Consider the following 14889-nt stretch of genomic DNA (forward strand, 5'->3'; position numbering starts at 1 on the left):
TAAATGCTGTTATTATTACAATTGTTGTTATGATCAAGCTTCAGTCCACAGCACAATTTGAAGGACAACTGTTAAACTGCTGTAATTAAAGGGTCCTGCTGAGAGCCCGAGCAGCTCCTCACCGTGGTGCTGTAAGAGGGTACCTGTGCTCCCCAGTGCTTCCCTCATCCCCTGCAGAGGCTCGAGCTGCCAAACACACTCCCTTGGCCCTTTCCTGACTGGACTGTGTGCACATGCAGCACCACAGGAGTGTCTGCTCGTGCTGCTGCTTCACTTCACTGTCTGAGAACGACCGTAAATTGCCAGAGGAGAAAGCAGAAACGGGCACAGAAACAGCTTCAACCCTTCTGTCACTAAATCTGTGTGGCTGAGCAGAGTGAAATACAGTAGCCACCTCTCATGGAAGGATTTCTTCTTGTGGTTGTAATGGCTTTCAGCCCTCCCCCTCATATCTCATTTTCTGCTAACACTGATTGAATCAAAAAATGTACAGTGTAAACAATCTAATTTTAGAGTGAGATACTACGAAAAAAGTGTTGTTGAGCAAAGCAGGTCCTTTCACTCCAAGAACACATCACTGACCCAAGAGTCCTTCTAGAGATTAATACAGTTCCCACCTTAAAAAAATAATTTAAAAAAATTATTAAAATACTTACAGTAAAAGCTTGTCCTCTTTTCTGCATTAAAAAGAAAACTGTCTCCCACTAGCTTCTGACAGCATGTGCAAGCCAGACTGAAAATTCAGAGCTTGAGTGCTTCCCTGAGAGGAAAACCACATTGCAGTGAGACACAGAGAGCTGCTTGAGAAATGATTCACATACGGAAGCAGGCTGGCTGCACCGGCACTCAGCACACACACACACATATGCACACTTGCTTACTCAGGGGAATGACAAATATTACATTTTCATCAAAGCAAGGAGGGTTTATGCAAGAAAGTCATTTGTATCCTCCGTACAAAGCACTGAGGTGCCTCAATCCTTAGGGCAGATGAAGAGTTTCTTTGGGGATCCCGTCAGCCCAGCGGCAGAGCTGGACACTGGCACGAACAGAGCACGAACCCTGGCTGGGCTGATTGATCCAATCCAGCAGAAAATTGCAGCACACAGCCAGGGAGGAAGGGCAAGGAGGTGGCACAGAGAGAAGGCATTTTTCAGAGCAAAACACAGAAGCAGCTTCCAGAAGCTTTGACATTCCACAGTCATAATAATCTTTCCCCTACAGTGCCAGCAATCACAGCCAGGACACCTTGTGACATTTCCCTTGTCTCCATCATGGCTCAAAAAAGTGGAAAAGTGTGTGTGTGTGTGTGCAGGGAAGGAAGATACATTAAGACAGAAGCTTTTACACAAGTAACTAGAATCAGTCCTGAGTGACTTCTCTTGAGCTGTCCAAAAAGGGTCAACCTGTTCTTTATTTGGAAGAGAGCAAATAAGGGACAGGAGCGAACAATGCTCAAGAACATTCCTCTTTCTTAAGCTTTCTGAAGAGAATTTAGTGTTTGAAAACAGGAAGAAAAAGGCCAGAGATCTTAAGAGAGTCAAAGAAGACAAAGATAGCATCAAGTTGAAGGAGACAGAGGGGATGCAAAGATAAATCAAATTTCAAGAACAGAAACCTAAGGTGTTTAGAACTGGGCCCTTTGTCTAACTCTGCCCAGAGAGGGTGCTGGTCAGTCCCTGGTGTCTCTGACCCAAGACATTCACAGACTGTGACTGCAGATCAGGAATTCTGTCCTGAACTGGAGAGAGGGATCTCTCCCAGCAGCATGAACCTGGAATATAAACCATGTTGGTGCTACAGTAGTAACCTCCTGTAGAGAAACAGGGAAGATTTACAACATTAAATAAGTGTTGCTGGATCTGAAGAGTCCAACCTTAGCTCATCCCCTGGAGCTCCTTATTCCAGGTGCCAAAGGGGCCTGAAGGGAGCTAATGTTATGCCAAGAGTAAATTTAAGTTTCAGTTCAGCATTGGCACTACTGTTATCCCAGAGTAACCAAACCTTAAGACTGAGGCCAAGCCAAATCCCTCTGAAGATTATGGATTTGGGATCCAGCTTTCTGATTTAAGAGCGAGGAACTCTTGCCTGCAGATCTCAAAACACCAGAACAAGAAACAGAGCACACAGTGATTTATTTACCACGTGATAATGCCCTGTGTTTGGCAGGTCTCAAGCAAACATCACTATCTGTCAGTCCCTGAACATTCAACCAGGTGCCATTCCAAGTTTGCCAACATCCAAAGTACCAATCCTTCCATCCAGCCTACTTTGGCAGTTGCCTCACTACCCCAGGACAGACTGCAGAATTTACCCAGTCCATATTTTTACACATTTAACATTTAGAGTTTCTGAGACTATTCACAGCTCAGATAAGGAGGAAGTTCTTGTAGATACTCGATCTGCATGCCCTGCGTTTCTCCTCCCCAGGAAGTGACCCGACATTCCCTAACACATGCATAGGCAATGAGGTCACTTAGGTGGTGCAGGGACTGTGAGTCACTCCCTCTGCTGGGATCGTGGACCACCTTCCAAACCAGAACCAATGCAGCTGGAAAACAACCACTGCAGGTGCCTGGACACAGAACTCACAGACAGGAGGGACAGCACTTGCAGAAACCTCGCTGAAAAGCTGCTTTGACTGAGGAAGAACAGAACACTTTTTGGACAGCAGAACGGTGACTCTGCCACTGCTGGTGAGCTGGGATGGGCTCAGAGGGACAGCAGCGCCACAGGGTTTCCTGTCCTTCAGCCAAGAGAAATAAAGGACTGAAAGGAGGGGAGCAGGGAGGGAGGATGAGCTGCTGGATTTCACTCTCAAATATATTTTTTGCTAGATTTGACAAATATAACTCGACCCAAATCTAAAAATGAAATGCTTGGGCATAAGGAGACAGTCACAGCATTTACATGCCTCAGCTTGGGTAGACAGCCTGAAATAGTGGTGGAGAATTTCCCCAAACCCAAGAAGACCAGACAGTATATTTGTTTATTTAGAGGTTTTCTGGTAGCACTTATGGCTATAATTATCTGATCCCTTTACTTACACCAAAGATTTATTCAGCACAAAGCCATCTGAATTGAAAAATTGCCTTTCTGTTTAAAGAACAAACAGCCCAGAAAACAAACAGCTCAACTGAGTTGCCAGGCTCATCAAGAAAGCCTGTGGCCTGTCCAGGGCCTCAACCATAATTACTTTCACACAGCCAGGGTGAGAAAACAATTTCAAGGAGCCACATAAACTTTTTTTTAAAGTATCTGCCAGGTTCTCACCCAGCTGGTGAATTCAGCTGACAGACGAAGTAACAGTGAACATATTGCCTGCATTCTGCTCAATCCACTTGCTCCCCCAGTTCTGCAACAAGGTATGGGAGAAGAAGATCAAACCTCATTAATCAAGACACCTCTAAAATGCTGCACTTGAGGAATTTAAAGGCTTTGTGCTGCAAACTGCGTTACCTGTGCCACTTCACGAGGACAAATATGGATGAGACAACTTGATGAAACGGGCAAAGGGCAGAATTTTGAGTGGGCCAGCTCATTTGAGAAGCAAATGCACAGAGCGGGGGAAAAAAGGCCTGCACAAGGAACAAGATTTAAAATATCTTTGCATTTAGAGACATTTCTGCCATATTTAACTGCTTTTGTGCATGAAACAATCTTTAATTACAAAGGACAGAAATTCCATAAAGAGGGCCATTATGTCAGTAACAATGCCTTTCTAAAGCAAGTCTCTAATTCAGTTTTAAGGTTGGAACGCTGCTGTCTGGAGTTATAAAACCAAAAGTAATTACAAAGGAAAGTCTGCCTCAGCCAGTGGGTATTAGTGGAGTCAGGCCATGGCTTTGGGACAGCATTTACTCTCTGCTTTCCTCCTTTTTGGACATAACTGATACAAACTTCTCTGTTTTCTCAGTTGCAGGGCAGATGTCGGGAAGTTGATGCCGTTAGTGGACATTTGCAGGATGAATCATGGGGCACCACTTTCCATCTGGACAAAAACAACTGCTGTTCAGTCAACACGATGATGCTGATCAAGTGGGTGGGTGCAACGAGTGAACTCCTGCAACTGCTGCCAAAAAGGCTCCACCAGCACAAGAAATCTGCGTGTGCTGACTCGGAGAACTTGGATTTATTTTTATTTTCCCTGTTCTTAAGAGACTTCTCACAGTTTCATGTTCCCACTCCTACACCTGAGGGGCTCAGCCTGGCCACCAGCTTTGACCTGCCACTAGAGAAAATATTTGTTGTTGGAAAAGACTAGATTAAATAAACTGGGGAGGGGAAAAAGGCAGATATGTTTTATGGAACATGAAGTGCTATAGGAGACAAGAAAAACAGCTTCTCCTGGTGCCTATTGCCAAAATTTCAGAAGACCAGACAACAACTTTAAAATTTCCAAGGGAACAGCCACTAAGTGAGTCAAAAATAGAATTAGGAAACTGCCTGTTTCAAAAGTAAGAGTCTGCAAGATGTGCCAGCATTTTTCAGAATTTCTGTCATTTCTGAGAACACTGAAGAGTTAACACACATCTACCAAAAAAAAAAAAAAGTCAACCCACAGAAAAAGGCAAAATGAGAAGGGAAATCTATGTAGTGAAGGAATACTCATCGTACCCCCTATATTTAAAATAAAAGTCTCTGATCACTTTTGCACACATTCATCCAAATGCTTATTTTTCTCTGCAGTTTTCAAGTGTCTGCTCTTCCTTAGGCATCAGATACAGCAACAAACCAAGGACAGCTTCACTGCAGTCACCCTGCTATTCAAAATCAGTCTGGATAAATCTACACATGCAAAAAAGGCAATACTCAGTGCTCTTCCCTGAACAAGTAAAAATTTATGCGTCCTTTTTTATTTAACTGAATTTTTTTTTTTATTTCAACGACTAAATGTGAGACTTAAAGGGGGTATCTTTATATTTTATTATTCCTCACTGTTAGTTTTCTGATATATAGGTTATAACGTGGCATTCATTAACAATTCATAGAGAATTACCATATTTTAATTCCCATATAATAAGTCAGCACTTTTGAAAAAGTCATGCACGTTGTTGTACAGAGGCACCCAGAAAACTCAGCATAAGAGTTTGGCTTTGATGATGTAATCAAATTCAGAAAAAAGGGAGAACCTAAATTAATGTTCAGCAATTCCTTCCTTCTAGACAGCTTGTATGAACAAACATGTTTGCTGCTGCTGCTTGAACTTTTAAATCAGCTTAACAGACTTGAGAAATGTAAAGCTGAAGCTGGAAGTACCCAAACACTGAGATCCTCCCAGCATTAACCACAATGCTCCAGAAGAACCATTAAGAAACGAGTAGTGGTACAATGCAAGCAAATTCCCTTCTGAGACCCAAGTTCTGCTTTCAACACTTCTTATGAAATGATTTCCTTGGATTTCTTGGTTAGTAACCACAACCACTTTGGATTTTAAAATGCTCAGTCCGAATTTGGCATGGAATAAACCTGATAACTGCAATCGACTGCAAGCATCTTGAAGCTCAGCAAAAAAAGGATCTCACTATGTGGCTCACGAGGCAAGTGAGGACAAATATCAACCCTTTATCAGCATGAGCTCACCCTGCAGCAGAACTGGGACATCAGAGGTGCACAGATCCTCTGGCTCTGCCCTGTCAGTTGTCCCCACACGCAGAAGAGAAAGCAGATGCAGATTGCTCCTCTCCTCGAGGTCCCATTTCCCTGTGCAGAACAGCCCGTTACAGAACGGGATCCTCCCTCACCAAAAAGGCAGGAGGCCTAAATGCCAAAAGCAGGAGGCACAGCAAGTGGGAGAGCAGCAGGAATAGGTGCTCAGCTCTCCATGTTTCTATAAAAGCAAGCGATAATTTTACATCTCCGGCAGATATTGAAGTAGGGGAGTAATGAAGCAAGAGAACAGATTGCATGAAAAGGAAGAAGTGCCCTATGGAGTTTGTGACCTGTTTACCATAAGTAAATAAATAAATGAAAGCAAAACAACCCCCTGGAGAGACGCAGTTTGCATGAGGGACATCAGTGAATCTGTGGTGTGGAAGCCGATGGAAACAACTGTCATTACAGAGCAAAGGAGGATTGATTGGCCACACAACAGGAACTTGGGGAAGAAAGCAGATGTGAGAGAAGGAAAGAGGAAGATTTGGAAATCTAGGACAGCAGGAAAGTCACTGTATTGCCCAACCAATACCACTGGCCTGAAGGCCTAGAGAGAGAAGCAGCAGTTTGGCAATGCAGAGAAATGAGAGCACACAAACCAGCTCAATTTTTTTCTACTCCACACTGAATCACTCAGCAGCTCTGCCTGATGCTGTGGCAAGTGGAATATCACGATTTTGGATCCTTCATTAGGATTAATTGCTTCATTTGTTGACAGTGTCAAAAGAAAAGCCCAGGGAGAGACATTCTTTTATTCCTGCAGGAGCTGTCCAGGGAAAGTTTGGGCTGTCCCAGTCTGTGCAGCTCTGCTCTGTTCTCTGATCTGAGGACAGACTTCAACATCATTCTTACCCCTTTCAGTGCCACTCACATCCACTGTTATTAAAAATCAGAAGTGTTATTTTTTTCCCCCCCACTGTCTGATCTCATTCAAACCATGAAAACAACAGCCTAAGCATTTTGCCCTGTTGTATCTCGGGGAGCTGGAAACCTTCTACCAGCAAGAAACTCTCCCAGCAGTTACCATGGTGACACTGGTAATAGATATTTAAAGGCAGCTCACTCATAATCACATCTATTAGATACCAGGAGGCTTTAGCAAGAGAGGCACAAAACAAGCTTGAAACCAGGGACCCCAAAGAGGCTTGGTGATGGTATAAGTGGACAAGAAATTCATGGAGAGGGATGTGCTTACACCATAATTTAGCTGAACACAAAGGGCTCCTGGTCAAATCTGAGATGAAGCCTGAAGAATAAACTGGGTTTAGTCAATCTTTTAAAAATTGGTCCTGGAAGCCTCATTTTCAATAGTGGCAGCTCCATAAATCCTTCCAGAGTGGTCCTTGCCAGAAATGCAATCAAAAGCTGTGCTGCAGCTCATCCCCCATTAGAACCAGGCTGCTGGAAACCCCCTGGCCTGCCAAGGTCACCTGGAAGGGGTTTCCTCCAGCAGAGGAACCAGGCTGGCTGCAGATAATGCTGCTCTCTGTGCCCACCCCCCTGTCCTGACACCCTGAGCCCCAAAACACAGCCCCAAACTCTGCTCCAAAGGGACCCTGCCTCCCACCTGGAGGGTTCAGTAACCCAAGGAACAGGGCCATACTCCTTTTCAGACGTTATTATTTAGGCAATCTGGACAAAGCTCACCAAGTTGGAGAGGTGTGCTTGGTTATGTAAGGGTTAAATAACTCATTCCTGTAGGTTCTAGTTCTGTAGTTCCAGCCCACTGGAATGCAACGAAGGGAATCTGCAGATTCAGATCTCCAGATATGAAGCCACCTCGAGTTGGCTGAGCCTGTGTAACAGTCATCAAATTGAGATTTCCTTTCTCTTTTTTTTTTTTTTTTTTTTTGCTGCCTATTTCCATGACAACTTTCCTGCAGTATCAACTTCTTTATAATGGAAAGGTCTCTCAAAGAGAATTTAGGCTTCTATAGCAACAGCTTCAATGCCTGGGAGATGATGATGATGCCTGAAACTTTACACAGAGCTTTTTTTGGACCACACAAGTGCATTTCAAATTACACAGGTGAAAACAAAAGCCTTGTGTGATATTAGGGAAACTGTGAAGAGGAGAAGGAGTAACTCGCTGAAGTGGAACAAACACAAAGAAACCACCTCACTTTCAAAAAGGGACGAACGCTTTGAGACCTCAAACGTTAAAAGAGAGCAGACAGGATCAAACACTCATCTTGAAAAGCCACATCCTGTTCCTCCTCTCTGAGCTACAGAACACAGTCACAAGGAACAAGTCTGCTGATCCGAAAAGGAGATTTTATTGAAAGATCTCTCTCTGCAGTCTATTTTATATTGACCTAAAGAAGAAAAACTTTAAAAAAAATCAGTGAGTCAGGATGCCTTTTGAGTTCTAACTCCCATATAACTGCCATTTAGCTGCAATCTAACCTTTTTTTCAGTACTTTAGCTGTTTGCCATGGTAGTGACATTATTCTCCAACACTGAAAGCCTTGCTGCCTCAGAAGAAAAAATAACTGCACTCTCAAACATATAAATTGGTTAAACTCCAAAGCAAAGGGAAGTACAGAAGCTAAACCAGCTTTCCTTCACTGAATTTAATACATTTCACAAACACTTCACTCCTCCAATGTGTTTTAAAATCTACAATCTCTTAAAAGATAAAATTCTCCAGTCACAAGCTGGATGAGAAGTAGGAAAGGATCAGATTTAATGTACAGGATGGAAATGAAGCCCAGCAGGCCCCAGCACCCTTCCTTTTGTAACCACTGGAAACCTCTTTGCCACACAACAAGTGAGGTTGGCAAGTGTGATCACCTGAAAAACAGCCAACCTTTCTTCTGCTTGTGGTGATCGAAAGCTTTTCCTTTTTTCCTTAAAGTACCCAATAATTTGCCTCCTTTTCCTCTCATTCTCCTACACCATCACAGTTCTGGTAAGGGGGAAAAGGAGCCCACAGGTAGGAAGGAATGAAAGAGCCTGGATCTGATCTAACTCTTGTGGACTTCCACCTTCACCCACTTGCTGCCCACTTCAGAAGAGACTCTGGAACTGGCAGCTTGACAAAATAAAGTGGAGTGCTGCGAAAACTTATTTTAAATTTTTAGTAGCAATGCCAAAAATGGGCAGCTACAGCCTGTTCAAAAGCTGGGACCTCCGCAGCTGAGGCGAACGCAAACCCGGGATTTCAGACGAACCCCGCATTATTTCCAAGGGTTATCCTGTCTGGAAGAACACTGAAGTGTGGGAGGGAGACTGAGTCACCGTAAAGGTCAAGTGAAACGCAGTTCTTTGGTGTCTCCATGTGCTGCCCTCTGCTGAAAGAGACGCCGAGCTCGCTGGAGCAGCACAAAAACTCGGGATCATCCGCGCCCGCCGCTGCCACCGCGCAGGGAAGGGACACGCTCGCCCCAAATGAAAATGGAACATTTCGCGGCACCAGGAAAGGATAAAAATAACCTAAGCTCTTGTGCTGGACTGAGCAGCTCCAGGATGAAAGAGTGGCTTCAGGGACAGCAATCCTGGAGAGGGAAGAGGACTGGATGCATCACGACTGCAGGGATGAAGGGTCTCAGGCTTAGAAAAGAGAAACGGCTGAAAGTTTCATTTGAACAACTTATTTATCAAAGATGTGCTGAACTCTCACATTCCCTCTCAAATCCTTAATCCTCCATCTGATTTCACCCACATAAAAAAAAAATCTGTTCAGGCAGATGAGATTATTCAAATACTCCAGCACAAGTATTTGTTTGTAAGTAGAACATGGAGCAGCATGAATGGAGAAACCTATGAAATATCTAAGGGGCGAAATATAACATATAATGATAGAAGAGTCTCTATAAATATTTATATAATCTTATTTACAAAAATATTTACACAAGCGTTATATTTACAAACAAACAGCAACACGGCATTTCCTCCAAAACCCAGGAACTGAGAAAAGCAAGGCAAAGAGCAATATTCCAACCACACATACAAATTTTCAGGGCTGGAAATTCAAATCCAACATATCCTGTTTTCCCTTCGTGCCTTTGGAAATCGGGCTTTGCCGTGTGACTCCGAGATCAGCCCAGCAAGGTTATTTTGGATCAAGGAGAGGAAGACTGAAATCTAAGGTTGAGGCTCTCCTCAGGGAGATCATCCTGCCTGCAACCACCTCTACCTTGTAAAGATGCTGCTGTAGTAGGTTTTAACAGCATGCTTTTCCAGGGTTTCTGACCTTAAAAAAGAGTTTAAAAAAACCCCTCCAAACCTCAATAAACAAGCTAAAAAAAGATACAAAAAGAGTGAGAGAGAGGGAAGAGGAAGAGTAGCGGGCAGGTGGCCCCGCTGGTGCAGCCAGTAGAGGGCAGTGGAATTTAGAGGAAAGTTGTCTGAACTTCGTGTAATTAAATATTTGAAGTGATAAAACCGTCAGTTTACATCGTTATTTCAACCTACCTATTCTGGTCTAAACTAAGACATAAGCGGGACAGAGAGCAAAGGGTGATAGAAAGGCAAGAAAATGTATTACTTTGGGACCTTTAAAGAGTTGCACTTTGGGCTATCAGGAAGGTTTCAGGCTTAGAGCATCATTTAAAAGTAATTATTTAATCTTTTAAGTAATTTTCAATTATTGCAATGCACTAGTTCAACGCATCCTATTGAAACCAACACAGCTGCTTTTCATGGGTTTAAAAACCCATGGGTAACTTAAAATAGGAAAAACATCAATTAAGAAGAAAGGTGTTTGCAAGGCAGTCCCATCGCCACTTGTGAAGATGAAAACTGGTGCTAGCCCACCAGAACGAGAAAATGAAACAGGTTAAGCAAAACGCAACGCAAGAAGATTTTTAATGCTCACAGCACCTTGATCACGCAGGGCGAAAGCAACACTTCTCACCTCATCACCAAACAGAACAATCATCCCATGGCCAAGGTTCCCGCACGACTTGACATGAGCCCCAATTCCGCGTTTTGTGATGGACAGACGGATTCTGGTTGCTGTCTGAGCCCTCCCGAGACACGCAGGACCTGAAGCAACAGCGCTGCTCGCACCGGGGGAGACCGAGGTTTGCCCGGAGAGGCTGCCGGAGCCGTGCGGGTGCCCCGCGTGTCCGCCCGGCCCGGGGGGGACACGGACCGGGGGCAGCCCGGGCGCTGCGGGGCCGAACCGCCCGCGGGTCCCGCCGAGGCTCCGCGCTCGGCACCGGCGACACCCGCCCCGAGCGGGACCTGTTGCCCTCACGCACCGGACCAGCCGCGCGGGGGGACGCGGCGGCCGCACCGCGACACCTCCCGAGCCCTCCCCGCGCCTCAGCCCGGGCGCGGGGACTCGGTCCCGCACTGCGGCACCTCAGCCCTCCCTCAGCCCGGCGGTGCCCCGGGGACCTTGCCGGTCCCTCGCCAGCCCTGGCCGGTCCTCCGCAGCCCGAGCGGAGCCCGCAGCTCCCGTTACCCCCCGCCCCGCGCTCACCTGCCGCCGCTCCCGGGGATGCTCCCGCAGCCCGAGCGGAGCCCTCACCCGCCTGCAGCGGCCGCCCCGGCCGCCAGGGGGCTGCCGCGCGGCGCGCCGGGTAATGTAGTCCCCACTCTACCCGGCACAGCCAATCCCGCGTCGCGCCGCGCGGCGTGCCGGGAGTTGTAGTCCCTCTCCCGCCACGCACGCTGGGAAGTGTAGTCCGGTCCCGCTGCGCGCCGGCGGCACCTGCCTGCAGGAGAACTACAACTCCCGTGAGACAACGCGCGCGGCGCGGGGGCGCGGCGCCGAACCGCGGCCGGTGTCCCAGGGCCGGTGTCCCAGGGCCGGCATGGCGGCCCCGCCGCCCTCAGCGCGGGGAGAGCCCTCGGCGCCGCCGCCGCCGCCGCTGCAGTACAGCGTCCTGCTGGAGCACCTGGTGGGCGACAAGCGGCGGCCCCGCGCGTGGGACCCCGCCGTCTTCGGCGGCATCCCCTGCCCTCCCAAGAGCGAGGAGCAGAAGATGGTGGAGCGGGTCATGGAGAGCTGCCCGTTCAAGGCGGCGCTGGCCTGTGTGGGAGGTGCGGCGGCCGAGGGGGCCGGGGGGGGGCGGCCGGAGGGACGGGGCGGTGCGGGAGCGGGGTGTCCCTGCGGAATCGGGAGAGGGTGATGGAGAAGAGGCTGCGACCCTCGCGTTTGATTTTCCTCCTCCTGAGCCTCCTCCGATGCCTGTCTCAGGTCCCGAGGGGGGGATCGCTGCCTGTCTGCCCTCCTTGGACAGGCGGAGGTGCTGCCCGCGGTACCCACGGACCGGCACTGCCCCCGGGGCGCTCCAGGGCTGCTCTGAGAGCCCGCAGGGGATGCGCCGCTCCAATCCCTGCTCACCGCACGCTGTTTGCCTTCCGCAGGGTTCGTCCTGGGAGGTGCGTTCGGGATCTTCACGGCGGGCATCGACACCAACGTGGGGTTTGATCCCAAGGATCCCTATCGCACGCCCACGGCAAAGGAGGTGCTCAAGGACATGGGGCAGAGGGGCATCTCCTACGCCAAGAACTTCGCCATCGTGGGTGCCATGTTCTCCTGCACGGAGTGCGTGGTGGAATCTGTGAGTAGGAACCTCTTCAGCGCTGAGAAATGTTTTATTGTACCCTTACTCAGTAATCCTGTACTAGATGCACAGAATTATGTATGTCCCCTTTGCAAAGTCCTTTTCAGTTTAAGTCCTGAATGTATTAGCAAGTGTAAGGATTGCTTTTTTTAAACCCTGGCTGCAAGTACTTGTTACTTTAAAACTCAAGTGGTGAGTTGCAGCATGGTAATTTGAGTGTCTAAAAATTCCATATGTAGAATGGGATCCTTTGAGTAGAGCTCTTGAGTAACAGTCAGCCTGTTTTCATCTGGCCCCTACAGCAAGAAATGAACTTGTGCAGCTCAGCAGTAAATCCATCATCCGTTTTCTTAAATAGGAAAATCACCCTGTTATGAGTTTGAGTCCTGCCTTTTAATTGAAAGACACAGCTGTTTCTTGACTCATCTAAAGAAAAGTGTAGCTGCTTGCACAGTGAGCAGAACAAATTGGTCTCTGCACTGGTGAAAATCCAGCATGTCCTGGCTATGGAAGTAGTGTATCTTTGTCAGCAGGTGCTGTGGCTCTCACCTGTGCCAAGAACCAGCTGCTTGACCAGGCTCAGGGCTGCACTGAGGTAGTCACAGCACTTTTAAAGCCTCTGAGCAGGTGCTGGTGTTCAGTGCTGTGCTCTGGGGCTGTATCAGCTCACCTGAGCATCCTTCCTGTAGCACTGCATTGCACCTTGTGGATTTATTTGTCCTCCCTCTCCCAGCGACCTGTTCCTTCCTCCTCTCCTGGCCCTGCAAGTTTGGGAGTGCAGGGCCATCTGCTGAGAGCAGAGGGGAAAACATCCTCAGCTGAGAAGGGGCTGGAAGGTGGTTTAACCTTCCTTGCCCTCAGTGCAGACACTGAGTGTTTATTCCGTATTTACTTGTGGACTCTGACTTTTAATTCCCCAGTATCGCGGGAAGTCAGACTGGAAGAACAGCGTCATCAGTGGCTGCATCACGGGAGGAGCCATCGGCTTCAGAGGTTGGTGGTGCCTGCTGGGAGCTGTTTCTGTGATAAGACTCGAATTTGGTTATGCAGCACACAGTGCTCTGTGTGGAACACACACCCTGCAAACCTCTTTGCGTGGGGATTAGAGTGAAGCCCGAATGAGGATGCGCTCCAGACTGACAGGGCTGCGCCCTCATCTTCCTGTCAGCTCCAGAGATAAGCCTGGGGAGGGAAGGCTTGGTCATACAGGACAGTGAGATTGGAGGAAAACCAACAGAATTCACAAGAAGAATGAGGAGATGCTGCTGGCTACCTACATTCTTCTGTGGTGTAGTGGGGAGGAAGCCAAAAATATACAACTCTGAAGCTACAGCTCGTGTTAACAGAGCTTTACTTGTATCTACTATTTCACTGGCAGTAACACTTAATTTGCACAGTGTGTAAATTGCTTTCCTCCTTTCTTATGAATCAAACATATGTATGGAATAGGAGCACTGTGGTTTTAGTCCAGCAGCACTAGTGGGGACTTTGGGAAGCCTTGAGTGGTAATAACATCTGGAAAAAGCCCCAGGTAGGAACAGAGCTGCTCTGCTCATCAGCAATATCAAACATCTCACACCTCTCCTTAAGTAAAAAACCTGTCCATAGAGCATAAAAAAAAAAGAAAGCTCTCTTGAAAGTGCTTCTAATTGAGCTTGTTAAGTTATGTCTGTCCTCGACCTAATCCTCTTAGAGCTTTCAGAGCAGTAGCTGCTCTTCCTGTCCCTCCCTGGTCCCACAAAGCCACTTGCAGTGCCCAGATCAGAGCACACCAAAATCAGCAGTGGCCACTGGCGTGTGCTCTTCTGTCCCTTTGTGGAGACTGAGGAACACAGGACCCAGTCAGGGTGTCCTGCTGGTCCCACTGCGGGGTTTGTACCTCGGGCCTCCCCTCACCTTGGACAGTGCCGGTGTTCCCTGGAGCTGCACTGCCGTGTTCCTGCAGGTGTGACCCCTCTGAGCCAGCACAGCATAGGAGAGTTACTGGGAAGGGAAGTATTTTTCCTATTTCACCTCATTTCCCCCCCTCTTGCCTTGCAGCCGGTTTGAAGGCCGGGGTGATCGGCTGCGGGGGATTCGCCGCTTTCTCCGCTGCAGTCGATTACTACCTGCGGTAGCAGCCGGATCCCTCAGGAGCAGCCTTCCCTCCAGCTCCAGTGCCGCTGCTGAGAGCCTGCACCACGGCAGAACCACCAGGCTTACCTTTCCCCTGCCTCTGGAGTCCCGGCGAGCGCGAGCGGGGCGGCGTTGGCCGCGTTTCTGAATGACTAACAACGCTCTGGCTCCCAGCCCGGGCGAGCTGCTCCGGGCAGGCTCGCGGGAGTACGCGAGGATGGAGCCAGGGACAGAGCAGCATCTCCAGGACGGATCAGCTGACTGTCAGTTTCCAGGAAACACGCCTGGACTCTGAGCTTTCTCAATCTGATTTTGATTAAGTCCGTTGCTGGCATCAAAAGAGGCAGGAGGACAACCTCCGAGCAGAAACGCACTGATTTAGGTTACCGTGTGTTTGGATGTGCTGCGAGTGTTTAACAGTTTGCAGCTTGCTGCTCTGTTCGGGAGAGGTAAGATCCTGTGGAGAAATAAGTTTGTTCCAGGCTTTTCTTAAAATACCATCTGAAGACAAACCACCATCTGTACAACTTGTCTTATTTCATAAGTACAGAGATGAGCGCCAGATTTCTTTACCATGTCTTAAAGGGAAAAGCAGAAA

At 47.9% G+C, this 14889-nt stretch overlaps 2 protein-coding genes across 5 annotated transcripts in view; one reads left to right on the plus strand and one right to left on the minus strand.

Annotated features, from left to right (window-relative positions):
- The window catches only part of SPECC1 (sperm antigen with calponin homology and coiled-coil domains 1), a 90165-nt gene extending 78969 nt beyond the window's left edge, over positions 1-11196 (minus strand). For 3 of the 4 annotated variants that reach the window (XM_050322084.1, XM_050322089.1, XM_050322087.1), the window contains exon 1: positions 657-794. The gene's annotated coding sequence lies outside the window, so the exon portion shown is untranslated. Of the gene's footprint in view, positions 1-656; positions 795-11086 lie in introns of those variants that run through there. The other variant, XM_050322085.1, reaches the window with a different exon arrangement.
- A 208-nt stretch (positions 11197-11404) lies between these two features.
- TIMM22 (translocase of inner mitochondrial membrane 22) lies at positions 11405-14807 on the plus strand. Its single transcript, XM_050321650.1, has 4 exons — positions 11405-11649; positions 11977-12173; positions 13097-13169; positions 14217-14807. The coding sequence occupies exons 1-4, from the start codon at positions 11421-11423 to the stop codon at positions 14291-14293; spliced, it is 576 nt and encodes a 191-aa protein (XP_050177607.1). The 5' UTR covers positions 11405-11420; the 3' UTR covers positions 14294-14807.
- The last annotated feature ends 82 nt before the right edge of the window (positions 14808-14889 follow it).

This window comes from Myiozetetes cayanensis, unplaced genomic scaffold (genome assembly GCF_022539395.1).
Source record: "Myiozetetes cayanensis isolate MyiCay16 unplaced genomic scaffold, myiCay2020 scf27, whole genome shotgun sequence".
Classification (NCBI taxonomy): Eukaryota; Metazoa; Chordata; class Aves; order Passeriformes; family Tyrannidae; genus Myiozetetes; species Myiozetetes cayanensis.